The 27,082-nt window shown below is 32.0% G+C and overlaps 3 protein-coding genes across 3 annotated transcripts in view; 2 read left to right on the top strand and 1 right to left on the bottom strand.

Annotated features, from left to right (window-relative positions):
* The window catches only part of LOC131000554 (uncharacterized), a 407,676-nt gene that overhangs the window by 262,181 nt on the left and 118,413 nt on the right, over positions 1-27,082 (bottom strand). The gene's annotated exons all lie outside the window — the stretch shown is intronic.
* LOC131000546 (vacuolar fusion protein MON1 homolog) lies at positions 9,796-15,981 on the top strand. The gene is made up of 14 exons (XM_057926521.1): positions 9,796-10,623; positions 10,846-10,925; positions 11,086-11,157; positions 11,246-11,285; positions 11,499-11,600; positions 11,753-11,874; positions 12,562-12,694; positions 13,163-13,254; positions 13,775-13,856; positions 14,003-14,067; positions 14,205-14,507; positions 14,614-14,705; positions 15,242-15,306; positions 15,577-15,981. Exons 1-14 carry the CDS (start codon positions 10,021-10,023, stop codon positions 15,670-15,672), a joined length of 1,947 nt encoding a protein of 648 aa, XP_057782504.1. The 5' UTR covers positions 9,796-10,020; the 3' UTR covers positions 15,673-15,981.
* Positions 20,327-23,725, top strand: LOC131000583 (double-stranded RNA-binding protein 6-like). The gene is made up of 3 exons (XM_057926588.1): positions 20,327-20,823; positions 22,509-22,728; positions 22,824-23,725. Exons 1-3 carry the CDS (start codon positions 20,578-20,580, stop codon positions 23,465-23,467), a joined length of 1,110 nt encoding a protein of 369 aa, XP_057782571.1. The 5' UTR covers positions 20,327-20,577; the 3' UTR covers positions 23,468-23,725.

Genomic DNA, 27,082 nt, shown 5'->3' with positions numbered 1-27,082 from the left:
TTATGTGGTCATTTTGTTTAAATATAAATTATAAAATAAAGTTTCTATACAACATCCAAAGAATTGATTTTGCGAAAAGACGTGATTCGTTTTCATAATAAAAATGGTCAATTTATAAAGTTTAATTTTATAATATTGAATAATGATGTTGCATTATTTTAGTTGGGGTTTCGATTTTAATAAGAAAAAATTTATCTGAAAAATGGTTTCATCGGTGAGTCATAAATGCATACATGCTATGTAATTTGAATAAACATGACATCAATTAATTTTCTATGCATCAAAACTTTTATTGTGTATTTTATTGACAAATATTTTTTATCAATGAGTTAGCAAAAAAAATAAAGGGCATTCATTTTCAAAAATAAAATGTGGAATTGATTTAACTAAATTTGAATAGACATGCTACTACAAAATTAAACTCTTCAATTTACTTTTATTTTATAATTTAAAGAGAATCAATAATTATTGTCCAATTAATCATTTTTTTTTTGCTTAATAGATAAGTAATTGTCAATCTAATATTAAATTAAATTAATAAATAATAATAACAAATATGTTAATTTTTGTTATTGTTATCGATGGAGATTTCTTTTATGTTCACGATATTTCCGAATTTCCGGATGTGAATGTGAATTGATTTTTCCGTTATCATTCTATGAATTTCAGAGAGCATGGCATTTTTTTATTTTTTTTATTGGCATTTTACAATGTTTTTGAAATTAAGCTAGGTGAAAAAGAAATCTCGTTTCTAAATTAATGAAAAGAAAATGTTAGAAGGTGGAGGAAAATGTTGGAAGGTGGAGGATCGTGGGCTTGTTAGGTGTTAGCCATAGATATTAGAGAGAGAGAATAGTAATTAGGAACAAATATTAGAGAGAGAGAATATTAAAAATTAAGAAAAGTAATGGAAAGAAAAATATGAAAACTGAATTCACGGTATGTGCGAAGAAGTAGGATAGTCCAACTGAAAAGAAAAAAAAAATTGAAATTTTAAAAAATGGCGGCAAAATATAGCCGTTAAAACTGTGCTTTTATATATTATATAGATTTTATTATTGCTCTAGTTTCAAAAACATATAACAATAATCGATAATTACCCGAGCCGTTACAATATGTCCACCGCAATAACAAATTTAATAAATAACAAAATATTAACAATCAAAGAATAATTTACAAAGACATGTTGACTAATGTTCGAATCTGTTTTCAAAATTAGTTTTACTGCCTGTTCTCGTTCCAAGTTCATATAATAGTAAATGCTAATTTACCAAACTCATTTGAATTTATAGAATATCTAATTAGTTAAAGATAAGCAGATATAATTGATTATTTATCTCAATAAAACTCGAACATTCTATATGGAGTAGATATTAATAATGTAATTTCTTTAAAAAAATATATTAATAATACATAGTATAAATACCCTCTGATTACTCACACTCATATTTCTCAAAAAAAATTACTCATTTTAGATTCATACTCGCATAAATACCCATTGGAGGAATAACTATTAAATGTAATGTTATTTTTTTTTAAATTACAAGAGGTATTCATTATATAATCAAATGAATCATTCACATGCAGGCGTAACTTTTACACTTCACAAAGATGAAAAAATAATCGGACCATTACTCATACAAAAGTGAAAAAACTACACTACACACAGGTGAGATTAAACCAAAGAACTCTCACAAAAGGAGAGTCTTCGAGTGCCTCAAGTCTCAGCTTTACCTCTTGAGTTAGATTTTATTGGCAAATGTAATGTTTTTAAGCTCTCCACTTGGTGGAGACTATTATAAGTTCAATGTGAAACATTTTATGTATATCTAATGCTTTTATATAGCTTATCCAGTCATTGATGATCATTGAAAAAATCGATGTTGAATTCAAGATTTTTAATATAAGTTGTTGCAAAAATTAGTTATAGAAATAATGAAACTAGAATTTAGTAAGAGTCAATAAATTATTAATCCAAAGCGATGAGGATAGTACGGTTCAACCACCGAAAATACAGTATACACTATATATATATATATAAATTATTATATATATATATAGGGGAAGGCTACAGTATAAACACTTTTTAATATATAAAATACGAATTGGGTAAAATGTATGAATTCTATGTAGAAGACGTATGAATTCGTTGTGTAACTGTATGAATTGCGAAAAATAATTTTTTTATTACCTATGAGATTCGAACTCAGGACCATGAATTCATCCAACAAGGTGATGAATCAACCGTAGATTTTGATGATTTAAGAACTGAAAATGATTCTTATTTTATATTCTAAAGTGTGTTTTTATTTTAGTTCACCCATATATATATATATATATATATATATATATAAACTAAAATAAAAACACATTTTAGAATTAAATATATATATATGTACTCATTGCAAATCCAATTAAATATATAGCTATTTTATTAATATAGTCTCAAACACATATAACAATACTCAGTAACCATCCAAACATTTGAATTTGTACATTTGATTTATTACAAATAATTGATTATTCATCACAATAAAAACTCGATCATTACATACAAAATATTAATTATAAATAGAATAAATAACTAAAAGGCAATTTAAAAAATGACGTAAACAAATTTAATAAATAACAAAAGCTTAAAAATTAACTAAAATCACACAGACATGTCGATAAATGCTCGAATCTATTTAGCATTTATATATTTTCACATATCACAAACTTGATTTAAAAAATTGTTTTACCATCCATACAAATATAAGAAACAATGAAAAATTCCAAATTATTTATATTGAATAATATTCGGACCTAAAGACTTGTATATATATATATATATATATATATATATATATATATATATATATATATATATATATATATATAGGAAAGCGCTCCAATGAGACCCCCTATTTTTAGTGAGATCTTAGACACAATCTCGTGCGTTTATTTTATCAATCCTATGGTTGATATTGTGCCTAGAGGGCGAATTTTTTTTTCTCATGGTTCGAATCTTGGAGGGAGCAAAATATTTTAAATTTCGTTATTCATCAGTATATATATACTGCCTTGTTCATCAGTATATATGTCTTATTCATTACCAATTTTTTAAAATTTCGTTATTCATCAGTATATACTGCCTATACTATACCTTGTTCATTAGTACATACTCCCTCCATCCCACTTCAATTGGCACACTTGTCTTTTTGGTTTGTCCCATTTCAATTGGCACTTTCTCAAAATAGTATGTGGTCCTTACTTTCTCTACTCACATAAAATAAGTGGACTCTACCTACTTTACACTCTTTATTCTTAATCTCCGTGTCTAACTCAAAAGTGCCAATTGAAGTGGGACGGAGGGAGTATATGTTATTCATTGTACTCAGTGTCTCACGAAAAATAGAGAATCCCACTAGAGCGCACCCCTATGTGTATGTCTATATATATATATATATATATTATATATATATATATATATATATATATATATGGTGTGGTTCTAGAGAGAACTACATTGTTTGTGAGAACGAGAGAACCATCAAATCTAATGCATCCACTGTAAAAATTAATGCATTTGCTGTTAAAATTAATGCACTAATTTTTTTTTTTTTAAAAAATGCTCCCTTCAAGATTCGAACCCAGGATCTGCATTCATCCAACAAGATGATACATCCACCGTAGATCTTGATGATCGAATGACTGAAAATGGTTCTCCGGTCTTCTTTTATTTATGGTTCTTTCTTGAACCTCTCCCTATATATATATATATATATATATTTGGTCAAATAATATTAAAAAGTGTTTATATTACGTAATTAAATTGGTGATACAGTTTGAAAGATATTAATTTCTAGGCTCTTAGACCACTCCACCAAATAAATGTGGATTATTGGTTGGGATGATATATCCTTTTATTTAGGTTTTTAAATGATGAAATTGAAATCCCATGAAAAGTCGTTGTGAGATTCAAGTATCTTTTTATTTAGGTTTTAACCTCGATTACTCCGTCAATTAAATATAATTTGTTTAACATTATTTCTAATCATTTTATACACTATGTTCCAATTAACTATGATTACTAAAAATTTGATATGAAATTTAAGACTTTTAAATAGTGACAATTATCACATATAACCATTTTTGTTAAATAGTGGAAATAAGAAATGCATAAGTTGAGAAGTTTAAGATAAATATAAGTAGAGAAATATCATTAGATTATCCATATGTTGAATATATTGATGAATTATTCATATATTAAATAATTCATGTATACAATTAGAACTTGATTACAAAAATGACGAATTTGTAAAACACATTTTTATATATAATGATTATGTGGAGATTATAAAATTATATTATTTTATTTTGGCGATTATGTAGGTTAGTTGATTGAATTTTGATTTTTTTATTATTTAGAATGATATTTGTAAATGATAATCTTGATTTTTTTAATTATATTTAATTTTATTAATTGAATTTAATTTAATTCAATGTTATATTATTTTATAGCTTTATAATTGGTTCATTTTAAATCAATGATGAATCTATAATTTTAACAAATATCATATTTAATTTTAGCACAAATTAATAGATTATTTATATATTGCTAATTACAAAAATTGTCTATAATTACATAACATTAACAAATCCAATTATAATTGATAAACAAAATTTGAATAACCATTTCATTCATTTTCAAAACATTACCATTAATAATCATATGAGAAAATTAACACAAAATAACACGGAATTTGTAAATCTAGCTAAATCCCTGTTACGAACGGTACGAATTGGTTCAACGGCGCAGGTAAATCCTCCTTCGGTTTAAAATGTTTTCTCTATGTTTTCTTTACCCTCTTGTTATGAATGGTACGAAAGTCTTTTCGTACTAACGAGAGGCATCACTCGACGACGGAGATAAACCCTGGGGTAGTGTGAGAGTATTTTCTTCTCCCTTTTGGTACTGATGGTGGTGCTTATGATCGAATTGGCGTTTTGATATGGCAAATCTTGGAACGGATAGTACGAATTCGTACCTTTTCGTTCCAAATCTTCTTAGATATAGATTGGCATCTCATAATTCCGGCTAAAAATGTTTTCTTTATGTTTTCTTTATCCTCTTGTTACCAATGGTACAAATTGGTCTTTTTGTACAAAAGGAAGGCATCACTCGACGACGGAGGTAAACCCTGGGATGGTGTGAGAGTATTTTCTTCTCCTTTTTTGTACCGATGGTGGTGCTTATGACTTAGTTGGCGCTTTGATACGACAGATCTTAGAACAGATGATACAAATTCGTACCATTTCATTCCAGATCTTCTTAGATCTAGGTTGGCATCTCATAATTCTTGTAAATTTGCAACTCCTTAAACTGTTGGAACTCATTGGAGAGAGAGGGCTACTCGAGAATAGTAGCGAGCCAACGATAGAAAGAGAGAGAGAGCACTTGTGGTGGTGCAGTGACAAACTAGGATTTTAGCGAGATGGAATGCGAAAGTAATTGAAAGAGAGAGTCAATGTTTTTTGTATGTGCAATAGAAAAACACAAATACTCATGTGCAGCCAGTTGCACCATGCAACTGGTTGCCAGAATGACACTACTTTATTCGGGAAATTACACTTTAACATTTGCGAATGACACTACTTCAACATACAAATGACACTTGAAGAGTCATTCAGAAACCGGTTGCACGGGAAAGTGCCTCATAGAGAAAATACAGGGTATTTTTGTCCAAAACATTTAATTTTAGTTACAATTTATTGAAACTATTTTGTGGACAACTACTGATTTTGACTACCTTAGAGAACCCTTCTAATATTTATGTGTCATCTTTATTTTTTTAATTATATATATTCTCTTAAATATAATTATTGTTTTTTTTTTTTTGACTTGGGGAAGTTAGGGAGGGGGAGCAGTGAACCCGGGACCTCATTGTTCACATTCAGGAGATCGCACCGCTTGGTGTCCCCTTGGAGACAATAATAATAATAATATAATTATTGTTGTGCGTCGCGAGAAGAGTAAATTTAATTTTGATAAAGAGTAAGTCTATTAAATGTATTTTGAGAATAAACATATTTCGATAAACTAGCAACTAAATCTTCATTTTTTATGATATTGATAAATAATTTGCGCCATTTGATGGAAATTAATAATGGTGTCAAAATCTATGCTAAAATGGCAGCCTGAATTAGTAATTACTAGTACTATATTTTATGAGAAATGTGATGTTATAACTTATGTATCTTATGTGAGCACAACTCACGTTTAGCATTCTCTAATATTTTTTTTAATAATTCATAAATTATTATTAAGATCATTAATTTATTGTAATTACATATATAAAAATTAAAGATCAAATTGTTCTTTTTATTAATTATTTGAAGTTAAAGGGAATATGGATAAAACAATATTTGATTTTTATGTAATTTATAAAATAAGTATCTAAAATAAAAAAATAACATTAACAAATGTTAAATATGAACGGTACTTACGTACAAAATTCACGTAAAGTATATTGCATAACATTTCTACTTGCTTTATATGGGATAATATATCGACCTGCAACTGTTCGTTTCTATATATATTTCGCGGATAAGATCCACTGAAATTTCTTATTCATTACTAATATAATAATTGGAATCATTACAAAAAAAACCCTACATAGTTAATATCATGTGACGGTGGGCCAATAGAGGTATAGCATCTTGATCATGTTCGATGATGAAATTTCAACAATTCAGTTAGGGGCTATAATTTCAAAGTTAATTCAATTTGGAATTATTTTATGATAAGCTGGAAATATAATATTGTATGCTGGAGATACATAATTAGAGAAGTAATTTTATATGTGGCTGAGCGTAGTGTGGACAATATCACTACAAAAATAGATGAATAATTAATCAATCCATCAATCAATAAATTAATATGTACACAGGTAGATAGTGAAATATGTTTGGACTTTGGACTCTCTTTTTTTTGGGAAAATAATTGTGTTTTAATGCGTTAGTCATTTGTGTAAAATATTGTGATTTTTTCTCAGAAGTTCGAAATCAAATAAAAATAAAAAATTAATGAAAATATAATTGTGACTGTTAGGGATCCAAAAGGTCGTTTTGGGACATTGCCTTCTTTTATTTAATTTTGGTGCTGATCTAAGGTAATAATCAAATGATCAAATTGCAATAAAAAAATGAAAATTAAATATAACTTTCTCAAAATAAATAAAAGATTATAAACTTTATCGTGCACTGTATTTTACCAATGCTTGCTCATAACTATAATCTTAGTTTGGTTGATAATTTAGAATACAATTGCTGCACTTCCGCTTCGAATTTGAAGCTGTAGGATACAATACATTTTATACATAATGGTTTCAAAATGGGCGATCTACAATGGTGGAATGTGACTAATGCAATGCAACAAAGTACTACACTCCACTCCAAATACAAAAAAATATCCAAGTATAAATTATATATATAAAAAATTAATTTATCATATAGTATCTTAGAAGGGGGATATGTTACAATACTTGTCACAACCTACTGACATATAATCCACTTTAATATTTTTTTTTCTATTTTCATTTTATTTTTTTATTATGTCTTAAATTAGATAATCAAATTTATAAATTACATGTAGATCAAAACTTAATTTGTTATTTCTCTTTAACTTCAAATTTAGAGATACAATCTAAAACTAGGCTTTGATCAATATGTAATATCTATATCTATATATATATATATACAAGGAAGTGTTAGGGTATAAACACCTCTTAACATATAAAATACGAACTAGCTATTATGTATGAATTATATGTAGAACACGTATGAATTCGCTCTGTAAATATATGAATTGCGAAAAATATTTTTTTTCCTACCTATGAGATTCAAACCCGAAATCATGAATTCATTCAACAAGGTGATGAATCAACCATAGATCTTGATGATCTAAAGGCTGAAAATGGTTCCTATTTTATATTCTAAGAGGTGTTTATATATATATATATATATATATATATATATATATATATAGGCCAAGGTTCAATGAAGAAGGCCTATATGTAAGAAAGAAGAGAGAAGTAATCTCATCTGTTGATCTTATCTAATTTAACGGACATGATTTATTCACGCCATGTTCAATGGATTTTTTTGTTGAACATATGGGGGGTCAAAACTCAGAACCTCCAAAAATATTATATATGTTCACGAATGTTCAACGAAAATACCGTTGAACATGGCGTGAATATATCATGTCCGTTAGATTAAAATAAGATCAACGGATGAGATTACTTCTCTCTTCTTTCTTACATTTAGGCATTTTTTCATTGAACCTAACCCTATATATATATATATATATATATATATATATATATATATATATAAATGTTCAATTGAGAAAGACAAATGTTCGTAGAATTCCTAGCCATTTATTTGATGCAATATAATGGCCATCAGACCATATCATATTATCAAATCTGCATAATTTTGGAAGACATGTTTATGGTATATACGTTTACAGAACCGATCACCTACCCACCGTGGGCAAGCATAACGTGTCCACCATTGATGTAGCAATTTTAATTAGGAAAGAGAATTAATAAATCTTACTCTAATTAAAATTATCTTACCATAATTACAATTGCCACATCATGGTGGGCACGTTATGCATGCCCACGGTGGGCAGGTGATCGTTTCTGTATACGTTTATGGAAAATACGGTAGGAACTCATAAGCAATTATTTCTTCTGTATTACGTTCTTTACGTTTCTGAATAAAGTCCATTAAAAGTATTTATCATGTTCAATAGAATTATTATGACTGTGAAGTATATTCTTATGTTCAACATAAGTTCAAAACAAATTTTTATGAGTCTCATCAAAAGAACTATAAGTTCATTAAAATAAAGTTCAAAATAACTATAAGTTCCATATAAAGTCATCTAGACATTCTCCCATACATACTAAATTCGACACAAATAACTATAAGTTATTAAAATATATTGAAAATTTCATTGAGTATAGTTAAATCCGTCTGATTTATTTCCGTCAGAGAATGAAGAATAATCAGATCGTGGATTTTTATCTCTTTTCATACAAACGGAAAATACAATTTATGGCTGATACTATTAATTATTAAATCACAAATATGATTTAATCTGAACCGTCTATTACAAATTAATCAAATGAGTAGATTTATTCTAACTTCTAACTCTAAGGAGGGTTTCTTAATAGAAAGTCACACGACGAATTTGAATTAAGACTTTTGACATCAGACATTAAGCATTATACCAACACATGCATGTAATTTATAAATTTGACGACTCTGCTTGTAATTTATGAGACGTAAGAGAAAAAGAAAAATACTAATGTGGGTTATATATATCATCATTGTCACGTTAAGTGGGTAGCATATCACTCATCTATAATATTATACTCCATTTGTCCCATTATAAATGTCTCACTTTCCATAATGAGATGTTTCATTACAAATGTCTCATTTTTTTTTTTTTTTGGTAATATATTCTTTCTCTATATCTAATATTTAAATAATTTTCATCAACTCACTTTATCTACTTTCTATATATTTTTTAATTTTCGTGTTCAAAAATAATGAGACATTTATAATGGGACCGAGAGAGTAATTCCCGCTCAAAATTATAGTTTCATCTATTGACCCTTTAAATTCATATTTTCACTTTCCACTTGTATCAGTGTCAGTGTGTGATCTCGGCCCGCCCAAATAATATTAGAACCACAATGGCCCGAATAAATATGATCCAAATTCAAAAGCCCATGAAAGAGGCCACCTAATCCCCGCGCTCCAAGCCCACCACCTACTGGTCAAACAACGTCGTCGTTTAATGTTTTCTCTCGCCTTCACCGCCATCCCTGATGCGACCACCACTACTGAGCTTCAAATTTTCTCCTCTTCGGAGTAGGGTTTTCGCTCATTACACTCCGAGCTTTCGGAACAATCATCAATTCTGTTTTGTAATTGGATTGTGATTTCACTTCGTGATACGCAATGCCCTCGGATTCGAATTCCTCATCATCGAATCCCTCCTCCGACAGAGATGATGGGAACCCTAATACTGATCCGAGTTCGGAACCGGAGCCGGAGGTGGAGCCTAATAAGAATCCCCACTTGATTGACCAATCGCTTGATGCCCTTGAGAATCAATTGGCCTCAATCTCAATGTCCTCGCGTTCCCCGACGGCGACGTTTGACGGTGAAGATGAAGAAGAAGAGGAAGAGGAAGTGGAAGAGGAGGCGGAGTCGCGGGAGCAGCCAACGACCATAAATGGATCGTTGAGTGAAGAAATTGGAGCTGAAGGAGATGCTGATTTCGTTGAGGATCAGCATTTCGAGAGTGATTCGAAGGCGGAGTCTTCGGGAGTTAATGAGGAGAAAATTTCCTTCATGTGGCGGGATGTTCCGGAGGTAGATGAGGTTGAGCGGCCGCTGAGTCCGGGAAGCAGCGGCTATGCTGGTGAGATGGGGAGCACCAGCGGAGGCGATGAAATCATTGATGATGACGAAGATGATAGTGAGATTCGAGGGGCCGAAAATGATGGGGTTTCAGGGTCCCATAGTCAGTGGGTATCCGGGAAACGGCATGCCGATGAAGTTAGTTGCAGTTTCCTGCATTTCTTATTGATTATGAATTTTATGTTTTGGAATTTGTGCAAGCACTTCATTTAGGAAAATTTACAAGCTCTAGTTGTTAACGTATTAGATAGCCTGTTACGAGAGGTTTAATGATGAATGCTCTTGTTATGCATGATTAATTAATGAACTGCATGGTTTATGATATGTGCTCATAATGTTTGAATAATTAATGAACCCCAGGATGATGCTTCGGTTTCTTGGAGGAAAAGGAAGAAACACTTCTTTATATTGAGTCACTCTGGGAAACCCATTTATTCAAGGTTTGTGTCTATTTGTATAGGTGTGAAACAAAACCATGTACTTCTGTCGATACTAAATTGTTCGAAAATCAGTTCATTTTGTTTCTGTCCTACTTTGCTCATACAGTATGTAGTGTCACTTGGATAACATTTTCCTGTCTGGTTGTGCTTTGACTTGTAGATATGGGGATGAACACAAGCTAGCTGGTTTCTCTGCAACTTTGCAAGCCATTATTTCCTTCGTTGAAAATGGGTGTGCTACTTGTGACAGTGTTTCCTTGTTTGTATTATTGTTTAGCAGCTCATTGATTTGATATCTTTATTTGTTGAATACTTTTCAGGGGAGATCGGGTCAATTTGGTTAGAGCTGGTAAACACCAGGTTAATGTCACATTCTCGTTGAACGAGGACTTCATGAAGTTGCATTGATTTATTTATTTTCCACTCGGTACTAGTTGGTTATTGTGTCTTCCAAGAAACATTTTAGAGACGCAGTTTGATAGCTTATCTGAACTAGAGGAATAAGCTGGTAATGTAGATTGAATCTCCTCTTTGATGAATTCATATCAACTGATGGGAGATTTTATATATCAGGTTGTTTTTCTTGTGAAAGGACCAATTTACTTGGTCTGCATAAGTTGCACAGAAGAACCTTATGAATCATTGAAGGGTCAGCTGGAGTTACTGTATGGTCAGGTACCTAGCCCATATACACAGAAACTCTTGATGTTTCTTGAACGAAATGGATTTCCATTGCTAATCAGTAACTTCTATGAGGGTCCCTTGTCACATATTAATTTGTGCATGCAGATGATATTAATCCTTCACATATTAATTTGTGCATGCAGATGATATTAATCCTGACTAAGTCTGTGAATCGTTGTTTTGAGAAGAACCCAAAATTTGATATGACATCACTGCTTGGGGGAACTGACGCTGTCTTCTCGTCTCTTATCCATTCTTTGAGCTGGTACTTCTTTAAACTGTACAGTCTGTTTAAGTGATTTAGAGTCTCATAAAGCCTCCCTATCTGATTTTGGCATTTCGTAATATCAATGTGCACCTTGTGATTTACTTTCCTTTCTGAAAGTAAGGTGTTAGTAAAAGACCATAATTGTAGGCATTCTAATGGAAATTAAGTGCATGGGACTCCTGATATTTGAACATTGTCATGAATGTCAAAACTCCCAACCTGTGTTGTCCATGCCAAATGCCACTTTTTTGACAAGCAGAGAAAAAATAAATCCCAATACTATACTTTTTATCCAAATGATATTGGATTTGCATTTTTTGGGCACATAACTTGCTGATGGTTACAGTGGTTAGAGACTCATGAAGTATGCATTTCTGGAAATCCACTAGAAGCATCTTGCCAAGTTGAAATTTTGAAATCGATAACAAGCTGTTCTAATTATTATTTATCGAAGTTAGTTTTTTATTTACATATTTTTACATTATTAGTAGAATTAAAGTTGTTCGTTTCAACTGTGGGAAAATTTGTGTATTTAGATGAACCGATTCATATGATATATTTTTTGAAGTTCAGTGAATAAAGATTATGATCCAATTATCATGTAGTGAGGCTTGTATAACCAATTACTAAACCCCTGGTTCAAGCATAATTTTTAGTAAAGTGTGCTTGCTTTTCTGATTGTAGGAATCCTGCCACTTTTCTTCATGCCTACTCATGTCTTCCCCTTGCTTATGCTACTCGTCAAGCTGCGGCTTCCATCTTACAAGATGTTGCTGGCTCAGGAGTCTTATTTGCACTCTTGATGTGCAAACACAAGGTAACTGTTATATCTTTGACTTTCTTTAGGGTGGTCTTATTGCACAAAATAGGGCAACTGCATATGGGATATTTTAGATGATGGTGTTGATGATTTGTTTCCCTGAACCTCACTTTGCACATTACCTAATATCAGCCTTCAGTATGCTGTCTCTACTTGTTCAATTACTTGTCCTAAGACAAGACCTGTGGCGTAACTTCGTAACCTTTTTTTGGGTTGTGTGTGTGGGGGGGGTGAACATTTATCATCAAATAAATTTTCTGTCAACTCCTCAGAGCCTTTGTTCATCGCGACTGAACCTTTTCTGTTGGTTTTAAAGAGTAATTCCTGTAATTAAACCAATAAAAGGAAAATATAAAGAGTTTTTTTTTTTTCCCTAGGCAGTGAAGACATGCAATAAGCTGTATATTCTTTTGGCTGTAACTAAGTTACAGAAATACTGCCATCACAGATTGAAATGCAATGCAGGTCATCAGTCTTGTTAGCGCCCAAAAAGCATCTCTTCATCCTGATGATATATTGTTACTCTCCAACTTTATCATGTCCTCTGAATCTTTCAGGTATGTTTGCTTCTGCAATCCATGAATCTAGATATAGAAATGTGATTTGATTAGGTTTATTTAATTATGTCACAAGTACACACATGTGCACTTGGGAAACTGTTTATTGAGTCTGCATGGAAGGCATGGGCTTTAATGGTAAAGAAGATTCAATCCACATGGTTAAAAAGAGGAGGAACAATCTGCATGTGCTAAACCGAAAAAATGTTAAAAAATGGAGTATATTAGAGCTGAACTCCAGATGCCATGTCCAAAAGAGGTGAATCTTGTGAAGAGAATACTAGCAAGTCCTTTTATCTCCTGCCAGGATAATGTGTTGAACAAACTAAGGTCAAATATTATCTTCACCAAAAAGTTGTTCCAGTTCTGAAATCCGCATTTAGCGTTTGATATATTAATCCATATTGAATATATTCATTCTTTCACATAGCTTTATCATTCTTCCAGATCCAAAGTTTGATGGATTTCGTTTATCACAATGAACTGTTTGAGGATATTCATGCTTCTCAATTTTATGCAGGACATCGGAGTCTTTCTCACCAATTTGCCTGCCAAGATACAATCCCATGGCATTTCTTTATGCTTACGTGCATTATTTTGACGTAAGTTATACTTTATTTGTACAGAATGTCTGAACACTAGACTAGTTAGATTGTGAGCTCAACGAGTCAGAATCCTGATTTGAGTTTTGGTTTACTTTATACATTGGTTTGTTGAAATGGTGATGAAATGTTGAATCTAATTGCAGATTGATACATACCTGGTATTGCTCACCACAAGTTCCGATGCCTTCTATCATTTAAAAGATTGCAGGTAAAGTTTCAATCTTAATGTCTAATCATAGTCATTCAGATGGCTCAGCAATGTTTATATGAATATCGACATATCGTGTCCATGGCTACTGCATGACCTGGTCTTTGTATAATGGAAACAATTGTTGCATCTTATAGGATTCGGATTGAGATTGTACTCTCGAACTCGAATGTACTGAGTGAAGTTCAAAGGTCATTGGTTGATGGTGGCATGCATATTGAGGATTTGCTTGTGGAACCCACTTCTCGTGCTGGCGCCGTTTCTTCTCATTTAGGTCAACCAAGACCTGGTGTAGGTTCCCCAGGGAGAACGGCAGACGGCTTTCTAGGGATTGGTGGTCCAGCTGGACTATGGCATTTCATATACAGAAGTATTTATCTTGACCAATACGTGTCATCTGAGTTTTCGACGCCAATCAACAGCTTGAGACAGCAAAAAAGGTAAAGATAGCAATTTAAATCGCACCTCTATACTCCATGCTATTTTCCTCCGCCATGGAATTTTGCAGGATGATATTAATACAGAACTGCACTCATTCTTTTGCAGATTATATAGGGCGTATCAGAGACTTTATGTATCCATGCATGAAAAAGGAATAGGACCTCACAAAACCCAGTTCAGAAGAGATGAAAATTATGGTACATCTTCCTCATTCTATCATGTTGTTCTCCGCATACATTGCATGAGAGCTTTTGACTACTTAATTGTTTATTGATCTTCGCACCCACTACTAAGTAATAACTAGTGAAGAGAACATTCTGATTCTTTGCAAATCATCTAATACTGTGCAACATGCAATTTTAGTAGCAGATTCCATTCTGTGACAGTGTTTTGTTGAAATAATTGTGTAACAAAAAGTTATGTTTAACCTTTTATAGATCTGTACAAGATGACTAATTAGATACAGATTCCCAAATCCCAAGTATTGCTCTTGAAGAATATAGCTGTTGTTACTTGTTAGAAACGGGGAAAGGATTCCCATTCTTTAGTTTCTAGGGGAGCATTGGGTCTGTCCTTTCATAGGATAAGTATTTGGACTAGTTTGCTTAAATATTAAAGATGGAGAGAATATAAATGATCTTGTTTATTTTGAGTTTTAATACGCGTCACTCACAGTAAAATTGCTCTGTTTCCCCTGGCTGTGAAGCGCCTAACTAGTCCTCTGTTATCACAGTGCTACTTTGCTGGGTCACACAAGATTTCGAACTTTATGCAGCTTTTGATCCCCTCGCAGACAAGGTATGATCAAGCAAACATCCAATTTCGCTGTCCTACATGCCAAACTTGTACGATACAATACTTTTGTTCACCATATATGTTGCAGTCAACTCACTTGTCATCCTAAGCTACCCTTATTTTGTGCTATTTGTGTGTTGTGTTTCTCTTGTTAAAATACAATTACAACAATTTGGTAACCAAATTTTCATTATGTTTGTAATAATTTCCTCTGGTTCGCTATTTTCTTCTAGTGTTCGCTTCTTTGCTGAATACGGTAACTCCATTTTGCAGGCTCTTGCAATAAAAGTATGCAACCGGGTTTGTCAATGGGTGAAAGACGTGGAAAATGAAATCTTCTTATTGGGAGCAAGCCCGTTTTCGTGGTGATTCTCGCATATATATTCTGTACACTGGCATGTATTCTAGTCCTATTGCTCTATTGTTACTATACTTGCGCCTCCCCTATCAAATTTTGCCTATTTTTTTTCTTGGCCTAAATTATTGATGCATGGTTGTATACCGATTGTTAAGCGAAAAAGGCAAAAAATTGTAGGATTTTGATTTGCAGACCCATCATGTAACGAGCACTTATACCAATTATCGGTGTAGGGTTATTTTAATTTTTTTACTTTGTTAATTATTATTGTGAATTCTGCAGAGTTTCTGGACTTGAAATAGGGTTTCTGTTTTAGAGTTTCTTTTATCTTTCACATGGCAGCAAGCAACTTCTTTGTTTGCCGATGTATTTCAATCTTTGTATTATTTTTTTAATTGAGTGTTGTGCACATTATAACAATATCATACTATTATATAATTAAAATGGATGTAAAGAATATACACCTCTTCCTTCCTTAGATTAATTAATCAGTATTATTACTACCTCACTATCAATTGAAAAGACGTATCTCCCTTTTTATAATTGGAAAAAAGATTCCATCAGTGGTGCGGCTTTTTTCCCCACAAAATGATGGCTCTCCCACTATTAATAGTGATTTTTGGGGCCAAATTTTGGAATCTCATCGCAGTGTTGTGCTAGTATAACCCCTAGCACAAATGAAAAAGATGATTTTTCAAAATATTGTGATTGGAAGCGAAAATTTAAAATCAATCCTCTTTCATACTCTTCACAGCTGCCAAAAAAAGAAAAGAACAAGAAGACGACAATGAAAAAAAGTTCGGATTTCTTTTTTCGTTTATTCCATCTGATTTTTATATTACACAATATTGCTGTTCAATAATTATCATATCATTAGAGTTTGTTTAGCACGCGGTATGGTATAAAGTGTGATATGTTTGACTAAAATGTCATTTACTTAATGTCATATTAATATTATGTTCGATAAAATATATTAAAATATGTATATAATATAATATGTTGTTTGATATGATGTATTGAGATTATATGAAGTTAATAATAGTTATAATTATGATTTGTATTACATATACTACTTCCATAGGCGGCATACATAATTCCTTAAATTTGTATAATATTTTCGGGCTTTGAACAAGATATCATGATGTCATAGATATACTATACATTCTAATAACTCGTATCAAATGAGTCTCTTAGGGCTTGTTTGGTACGCGGTATGGGATAAAGTGTGATATGTTTGATTAAGATGTTTTTTACTATATGTCACATTACTATCATGTTTGCTATAATATAATGCATTAAAATATCTGTAAAATATAATATGTTGTTCCGTATGATGTATTAAGATTATATAAAGTCAACAATAGTTATAATTAAGATATGTATTACGTATACCACCTTCGTAGGTGGTATACATTCGGACTTTCAATTTATAAAGTGTCATGTGTCTCGTATTACTTCTTTTCAAACAAGATATTAACATGTCATAAACATATTATACACTCTAATCTTCCGTATCAACCAAGCCCTAATACAATATGAACATTATTTATTCACCAACGCCACTATGGACTTGAGCCTCTTATATTTGATTTGTCAAATTTGGTCAATTCGTCCCATGTGATTTGCAAATTATTAAGGAAAAAATGAATTTACTTAATGCGCATCTAAGATAAAAGATGTGAATTCCCATGAAACAATAAAATTTAAAAAAATGTCATAATTTATCCATGTATGGAAAAGGTGACAGCAATCGTTTGTCTGGTCCAGTGAAATAAAAAAGTAATTATCTCAATAATATTATTGATAACATTTTGGCACTTTGTAGTTTGTAGTGGTTATATAAATTGCAAATTACTATTAATCAAGTTATTGATTGAAATAGGGTAAACATACAATATTAATCTAGTAATATATTGAATTTTCAAACCACTCAATAAGTAACTATTTAAAATAATACGCCTAATAAATTGGGAAAAGAAAATCTGAACATGCTATAAAACGACGTGGTATTGGTGAAATGGATAATTAGATAGTATTTCACATTATTATTAAATTTATTCGAGTAAAAAGGTCGCGCGTGTATAACTGACTAACTAAAAGAATACATTATTATGGATGAATGGAAAATAAATCTTTGATTCGCAAAAATATTGGCCTGCTGATGGACCATATCTTAGAAAGTCACGTGATTAATTTACAATCATATTTTATGCAAACTTGGTTTCGCAAACCGTTGACTATCCAACATATTATTATTATTATTATTATTATTATTATTATTATTATTATTATTATTATTATTATTATTATTATTATTATTATTATTATTATTATTATCATCATCATCATCGTTGTTGTTTTCTGTATTCAAGTACAATTTTGGCTCAATGCGCACTAAACTTTAATTACGTACCCGAATTTCATAAATAGACTACACACAAAATGGAATTCACGTAAAAGTTAAAATCTGGATTTATTAATTATTAGTACCTAAATACTAGTATCATATATTATACTGCGAGAAATACTATATAAAGAAATACTATCATATACGAGAAAAGCATGTGTTGTCATGTAAATGAATTATATTCAAGTTATCAATTATTGATATTAATGATGGAAAATCATCTACGACTGAAAGTAGCATACCAAGATGTCGTCTATTCCAAAATATTTATGGATTTAATGATGCAATTATGAATTATGAGTAATTAACCTTAATTATCTTCGACTTTGTTCCAGCAATCAACTATGCCATTTGATTAATGTGAGATGGTTAGCGTTCCAATAATTGATGCATTATTTATGTCTTTGTTGTACCTTAAACCTCCAATTCGATCCAATTTCACGTTCTTTTATATCTTAAAATTTATTTTATAGACAACTATATTTACTGACAATTATCGTTAGTGATATGTATTGGTGGAATTTATTCCAAAGAGAGAAAAATCTTGAGAATGTTGTTAAATAAAGTAGAAAAAAATAGTAGACCAGTATATAAAGAGTTTATTGTATACATCGATCTAGTATTTATCATAAATTCATAACAAAAACGTGAAAATAAAATATCATGTTCGTGTCCCATCGTTGAATTTTACATAAGATTTATTATTATTTCAATATCAAAAAAAGTTATATCCAATTAACCGGTATGCTCGTGTGTGTGTGTGAGGGGGGTAGGGGGGCTTGAAGGAAGAGAATAATCAAATTTGAATCTTAAGGAGCGTATATTTTGTATAATTAATTATTTTTATTTATTAAAGTCAATCCTTCAAAATAAACGCCTTCTACATTCATTATTTACAAAGCAGAAAAAAAGATCATGCCACTTGGGTGTCCCAATAAAGACATAAGTTGATTTTTGATCTCCTAAGATGATGTATTTAATAATTTTATCTTTTCATAATATACATGGACGATAAAGTTCATCATCTTTTTGGATGAATGAATCACTTGAGTTCAAATTCTAGAGAAAAAAAAAATTTATTTTTTTCGAGTGCATTAATTTTATGGAATGGTTTCAATGAGATCTTTGATATATGATGAGATTTTAGATTGATTTGTAGGTGCTGATTTAGTGTATTCAATGGCTCATATTTATTTGAGATTAATTTTTTTTACCTAAGTTCGAATTTTGAAAAAATGAAAATTTTATTAATTTTTAAAATATTATTATTTAATATTATATACTACATCTTATTCAAATTGTGTTATGACTTATGAGCGTAAAAAATTGCATGGAAACTCACAATAATTAATTGGAAATTCATTCGCAAGCTTAGCATAATTTATTGAATGATCATTAATTTTCAAATGAACAGAAATTTACGAGCATCACTTTTCTAACATATAGCTAAAGAAGTACAAGAAAAAAAGTTAAAATTCTTGACGGTCCATTTACTTTGATGAAAAATAAGCAAACACATATATTTTTATTATTTTCTTGTCATTTTCATATGTTTAGTATATAAAATTTTCTTTCGACAAAATAAAATATTTTTTCGAGCAATTCCTTTTCACTTCTTCAATATTGGATAATATTATCTTTAGGTAATAGTGTAAAAATATTTTTTCAATATTTACAATATTTTCATCTCTAATAAACATAAAGATTAAAGACACACTTATTGGTTGGTATTTGCTAGGCTCGTTCAAACGAAAAAAGTACTTTTATTGGAATAAAATGGAGTATTTTAAAAAAAAAATTGAGAGAATGAGAGCGTTAAGATTTGAACTCTAGACCTCATTATTTACAGATAAAAGTTTGCATCGCTTTGATGTTCCATTTGAGGACGTTTGTTTAATATTATTAAAAAGGTATTTTTATGAATCAAATTTTTATATTAGTGAGTATTTTTAATTTTTGATATAGCAATATGGGCATATTAAATTTCCTCCCTTTTAGAAGCATGTACTTTACCATAAAAAAAACTAGTTTTACCTTATTTCTTATTTTATTTTTCTTTTTAGTAGAGACTCTATATAAAATAAATATATTTGCATTGAGACAATTTATTCCAGAATTATTTAGGACTTACAGAATTACTCATAAATAACTAGACTTTGTAGCACAATACCACATTACTTCTTAATGTAACGATGAAAGGTAAAGATGGCGTCCAATTAAATTTTTGAATAAGTAAATTAGTAAATAAATAGACAGACACACAAAATTAATTAAATAATACTAGTATATTTGAAGGTACGAATAATAATGAATAAATAGGAAAAATTGGGTGTAGAAAATAGATACAGTATATAAGAAAAGGAGATAATAGAAAAGAAGAAAGGGGAAATGTGGAGTGTCATAACCAACGAACCATTCTGCAAATATGATCTCAGCTGCATTTCTCTCTGAAAAAACCACCCATCTCCCTTCCTAATTCCATCAAATCCAATTCTCTATTCTTCGAGAGATGTATAAGAACCAGCTCCAGGAGCTAGCGCAGAGGAGCTGCTTCAATCTGCCCTCCTACACCTGCATCAGAGAGGGTCCCGACCACGCGCCGCGCTTCAAGGCTATCGTCAACTTCAACGGCGACAACTTCGAGAGCCCCAACTACTGCTCCACCCTCCGCCAGGCCGAGCACTCCGCTGCCGAGGCCGCCCTCGCCTCCCTCTCCTCCCGCGGCCCCTCCCATTCCCTCGCCGCCCGCATCCTCGTAATCTCTCTCTCATTTCCGGATATAATGATTGTGTAGTCATTCATCTGCTATTTCGTGTGTGTGCGCTTCTCCGGTGAGTCTAATCGCCGGTCAAATTGGTGGGACTGGTGAAATGACCGGATTGCCCCTGTGGCGGTGGTTATTATTTCTTTTTGTATTAAATTAAAGTCTAGAGTTCAGACTTGAGAAGTTAAGATGAAGCGCGGTGGGAAAAGTAGAAAGACCGCCAGGGGTATTATGGGTAAAACGAATTGTGTGGAAACCAAACCCATCAGTTTGCTCTTCCCTTCCTTTCACTCACAGTCACAGGCCACAGCTGTCTTTGGAATCACTTCTACTAGGAGTATTAATTAGAGGGCAGTTTCGTCATTCAACATCAAATTCTTCATTTTCTACTTATATTATCGTGTTATTGAATCTTGCATTTATATCATATACTATTAATATTTGGTAAGCATACAATGTGTATATTTGCAGCCTGCTTGGTTTGAAATTCAGCGATAATATCATGCAGAAATAAATGTGGGTTGGACCATCGTGTATGATTCATTTTCAAGTTATTATTATTGTCTTCTATAGTATTTATAAATCATTTCATAAGGTGGTTTATGACTGATAGTCATTACTAAATTTATTCTGTGCACCTAATATATTTTATTTTAATAACATAGGGTTGAATTTTATATTTAGGACCAGTAGGGTGTTAGGCTCTTGTGGGGGAGTTCAATTCTTTAGTAGTTTAGGCCATGATTGATTGACATTGTTGACTACTGACTATCATATAAAATTCATCCTACATTTTAATTTCATCAGTATACCATTATGTATAGTAATGCTACATGATGAATCAAACACACTCTCATTTGCATATTTCATTTAATTCATGCGTGGTTAGATATTAAATCAACTGTTGAGGGGTCGGCAATCAGAACATAACTACATATTAATATATTTTAGAAATAAAAAATAAAATACTACATGTTATCATAGCACATGGAAGAAATAAATGCGTTTTCAAAGGGTACAATTTATGGTGTTGTCTCCCTCAATTTAATGTGGTTAACTAGAGCGCTCTGCATCATGCATGTGCCTGTCCACCTCCATGGGCTGACTATGACTTACTCTCTAACCCAAATCTTTATTATATTTCATCCATCTTCATCAATATAGTATTAAATAGTAACAACACTATAGTTGGAAGCTGAAGAAATCAGCTTTCTTCTTTACCTCAAGAACTTCTTTTTTTGGTTTGTGACATTATCACAAAAATAGTGAAACGTTGTGCTAATATGTGGTATTTGCTCTAATTAGTTCTAATTTTATGCATAAATTCTATATGTACGAAACCGAACATTCAATACCGTGATTTGCCCTCTAATTATGTTTATATACTTAGCTGGACAAGAGATTTATTTACTTCCCCTCATTATATCATATTAAGTTGTCAAATAGAGAGGATTATGGTTCTTGGCATGGATGATGGTTATTTAAGACTTATTTGTGGTCAAAACAAAAGAAATTTTGGATGGACAGTGTGTGTGTGTGTGTGCAAATTATCTTAATATTACAGCCATCTTAAGGTGAAAGTCTTAGCCAAAGATTACCGGATGTTATCTACATTGCGGTCATTTGCAGTTTCAGTGATGGTTGTGTTGATGATTGTCGTGTAAATTCGTGTTCAGGATGAGACGGGGGTTTATAAGAACCTGCTGCAGGAGATTGCACAGAGAGTGGGATCTCCATTGCCACAGTACACAACTTTCAGGTCCGGTTTAGGGCACCTGCCCGTGTTCACTGGAACTGTGGAGCTGGCCGGAATCATATTCACCGGAGAGCCTGCAAAGAGCAAGAAGCAAGCTGAAAAGAATGCTGCACTGGCAGCTTGGCTGTCGCTCAAACTATGTGAGTGCTGCTTTCCTTTCTCACTGCATCTATATATATATATATATATATATTCTTTTATGTTGCTATGTGAGCTTATGTTTTTCCTTCATCAGTGGCACAGCAAGAAGCGAGCTCTCCGTCTGAGCACGAATGCAGCGACGAGCAGGAACAGATACGGATAGCAAGGGCATTACAGAACTACCGTTTGAAGGAGAAGTTGATGATGCCCAACCTACACAATGCCTCCATACCATTCCAAAAGAAATTCTTGGCTCCAACCCCTCGTCCCTCGAGACCACAGCGTCCCACCGTGCCAACATCCAAAATCCTCCCCTTCTTCTGCCAGAGAAGTGCTTCACAAACTAGACCACCATCTCCGGTAAACAGCAGCCATAGCACCACCTTACCACAACTGCAGCCATCACCAGAAATTAGGACAGCGCCACACGTTTTTCAGAGGTTTCCTGCTGTCGAGGCAGCTCCTTACGTTCCGTTCAGATCATGTAGGTCGCCATACCAAGGCATTGCTCCACCTGTAACAATACGAACTGCAGTGCCTGTTTTCTCATCACCACCACCCCCTCAAGCCATGCAACCTCGGCCTGCACGACTTGCTCCACCAGTATGCATCAGGCAGGCCGCTACAACCTGTTCATCGCCATTACAGACAGCACCTGCAGCTGAGGCCGAGGTAATTGGAACCTGCGATGTAGATGAGTCCACAGCCGTCAGGTGTCTGGAGCAGCTTGAGATATGATAATGGCGCACAAAGATATTCTGTTCCGCGTCTTCATGGTGTAAGTGGTAATTTTCTTTTCTGATCTCTGTATTCAAGATATTCTGTACTGTTGTTACTGGCAGCGGTGGGCAGCTCCACATTTAGCTTGTTCAAGTTTAAGAACTATATATTAGAAAGCCTGGTTTTTGTAGCATATGTATTATATATATATATATATTATATATCATCACAGTTTATGATTAATAGCAAGAACTATCCTCTTTTTTCTGGTGGGAATGCTGCTGTTTTATATGGTGTAAATGTGAATTTGAATCTCCGTTATCCTGCTCTGCACTGTAAACAAACCTGCTACCTCATAAGAGTCAAGATTACCTAATCTGCATACATGTGAATTGTGAAGTATATATATTGATTAAATCATGAAGTAAAACATTAACTAAACAACAAAGTAGTGTAAATAGTTTAACCCAGACCATAAAACATTCTTTCGCTTATACTTCACTTGTCAATCATGTTCAAAACATGTCAAGACACCTTTTCGGAAAAAAATATCACTATAAACTTTGAAATGTCTTCCCGTGCATTGTCATTCAAAATAATATTCAAATTCATTTGATGGTATATATGATGTTATTAGTATTTTGTATCTAAATTTAGGTATCACCTGACAAATCTTGACATGAGATCCTTTATTGGTTTGCACAATTTCAAAGATCCAATCCAAGTGATTTTAGATATTACTATTATAAGTTTATAAGTGATATCATAGATATTGTATTTGCTATAGTGGCAATGGGTCTGGTTTTCAGAAAGTTTCAGAAGGCCATATTTCTCATTATGGCCTGTTGGACCTGAAACCCAACCTCCAAAGCAAAAGGCGAAACTCCTCTCAATTTTTCTCTTCTTTTTTTCTTGTTTTTTTTTTTTTTGATGAACAGTCAATTGTAGGACGTGCACTAATTATTTATAAACTTTTAAAATTGCAAAATAATTTACATGAAAATTCATTTAATAAATTTTATACTAAAATATAATTACTACTCTCTCCGTCCCACTCTAATAAGCTCACTTCTTTTGGGCACGGAGATTAAGAAAACTTACTTTTTAGTAGAAAAGTGGTAGTAAAGTGGTGTGGTACACACCAATTAAGTACAACTTTTATACCCAAAAAAGAAAATGAGCCTATTGGAGTGAGATGGAGAGAGTATTATTTTTTGAAAGAAAGAAAAACTACTAACCGAGAACTTAATTTCTGGCCCATCTGTTATTTGCCAAATTGTTGAAAGATTATGTTTTCGGATAATATTATTTTCAAATGTTAATTGAATAAAGTATTTCTTAATGATAATGTTTTTAATAGTTTGTTGCGTCTATATATTATACGTTTGTGTTTTTTTAGAATATATTTTCTCCATTCCAATTCAATAGGCCACAAGTCTTGGACATGGATGTTTAAGAAATGAATAATTTATAATAAAATAGAAGAGATGAAGTAACTTTTGTTGAGGATATAAAAGAAATAAGAAAAATATAATTATGTATGAGCTACAATAACATTTGATGTAAATAATGAGTTATGTAAGCATATTTGTTATGTATTGACTTCCATTTTAAGAAGTGGCTTATTCAATCGAAACGTCCAAATAAGGAAATATATATATTTATTTTCTTTTTTAGTAAGTATACCCCACACAATTTACTCACAGTAAAAATAAAACTCTTATTTAACTCATACACACTCAATCAATTTATTAAAATATGTATCATTCTCATATAAGGGACGGGGAGTATAAATCTATATAGTGGAAAAATATTTCGTAAAATAAATAGGTTCTACTGCAAAATGTTATGTAAAGAACTAAAGCGTATACCGAAAACAGTATAAATAAAAATCTAATTGGTATTTTCTTTCGTATTATAAATATATACTAGTATCAAGTTTGTTTAAGATATAGTAAGATTCAATACCTATTAACATAAAATTTACAGATTACAAAATAAAAATTTAAAAATATCTGGTTGAATGCGGCTTATTTTACTATAGCATGTCCACATAGCAAGGAAAACATGAAACATAATGCTCCTGTATATCATGATGAGATTTGAATATATTTTTCTTGTGCTTAAATTTCCAAATAAATCAACTCCACAAGTCACTATCTTCATTCAATTTACAACTGAGGTTCATATCCAGCTCTTGAGAATTATAGTCCAATAATAAAGTCTCAAATATTCATATAGTCAATGAATGTTTTATTGCATCATCTTTCCTTTGTTCAATTTTAAGGAAGATTTTGTCAGCTTATAAATGATTGACACTGTAATTTAGCAGTGTTTCGATTTTATCCGACGAAAAATAATTATTTTGGCTATCTTGAATTTTTCTCAATTGACATAATTAACAATCACATATATTATTGTCCTAATAAGTGTGACATGGTCGCCTTAAAAAGAAAAGAAAAAAATCTGAGATTTAGTTTTAGAAAAGGCAATTATGAGTATGATAAAGGGTGTATGCATATTTGATCTATTCTGGGGGTATACTGTTAAGCTAGTTGGGCCTCTTCGTAAACTTGGAACTATTGAATTGGCTTTCCCTTTTTTACTTGGCTAAAATTATAAAATGACGAAAAACACATTTTGTCATTTTCCATTTGGAATTAAGAAAAAAATTGTTTAGTTGAGCAGCAGCAATAGCAAGAGACAATAGTAGTGGAGTGGCATGCCATTTGTGGGTATAAACTTTTATGGTGAAAAGAATAGGGCATGCAAATGGGGATTCTGTGGTGGGTTTGTTTGCCATGCTCTACAATAGCAAGTCTGCTGGACAAGCAAAGTTAGAGAGAGAGAGAGAGTTGTTGAATTCCCATGTGTAAATGGGCTGAAAGGTGGTGGGCCTCAGACTCCACTACCACCAACCCATCAAAGCATGTCCACGTCACTATTCTATTGATTCACGTAAACAAATATTTCAGGTGGGCCCAAGTCCATACAGACATATCGGGCCCACAACTAGAGTAGGGCCGCCTCACTTGGGATTTAAGAAGTAACTGCCAGATTTATTCCTTCCCCTAGGCTGTCCTTCCTGCACTCAAAAAAGCAACACACACAGACAGAGAGATGGAACCCTCCACCCATTATAGGAACACACACATCCAACAAAAATAAATAAAAAGAGTGCTCAAATTGTTTTCGGGAGAGCTTTAATTGGAATTTTCATTGAGAGATTTAGAAATAACTCCAATTTGAAATAATCGAATATCATATGAGATCAACACCAATTTGAAATAACTCGATCCAAACAACTATATCAAGTACGTTGAAAATACTAGAAAAAGAACAAGGTAGTCAAAACAGAAGGAAACAAATTTACTTTTCGAAATAAAATTAATTTTTTTCTCGAGAGTTAGAAATTAGAGAATTTAGTTTCAAAATAAATGTGGTGAAAGAACAATTTGATTGGAAAAATATATGCGTTGAAAATGAAAAAGAAGAAGAAAAGAAAAGTAGGGAGTGAATAGGGTTAGGGGGGACAAAGTGGAGGAATGTTAAATTGCATGATCCCAAAAGAACAAAAGGGAATTGAGAAAAATGGGAAGAAATTTGAGTTGGTTTATATGTAAGAAAGCTCAT

The sequence above is a fragment of the Salvia miltiorrhiza genome, chromosome 8 (assembly GCF_028751815.1).
Source record: "Salvia miltiorrhiza cultivar Shanhuang (shh) chromosome 8, IMPLAD_Smil_shh, whole genome shotgun sequence".
NCBI classification, from domain to species: Eukaryota; Viridiplantae; Streptophyta; class Magnoliopsida; order Lamiales; family Lamiaceae; genus Salvia; species Salvia miltiorrhiza.
This window is presented reverse-complemented; position numbering and strand designations above follow the sequence as displayed.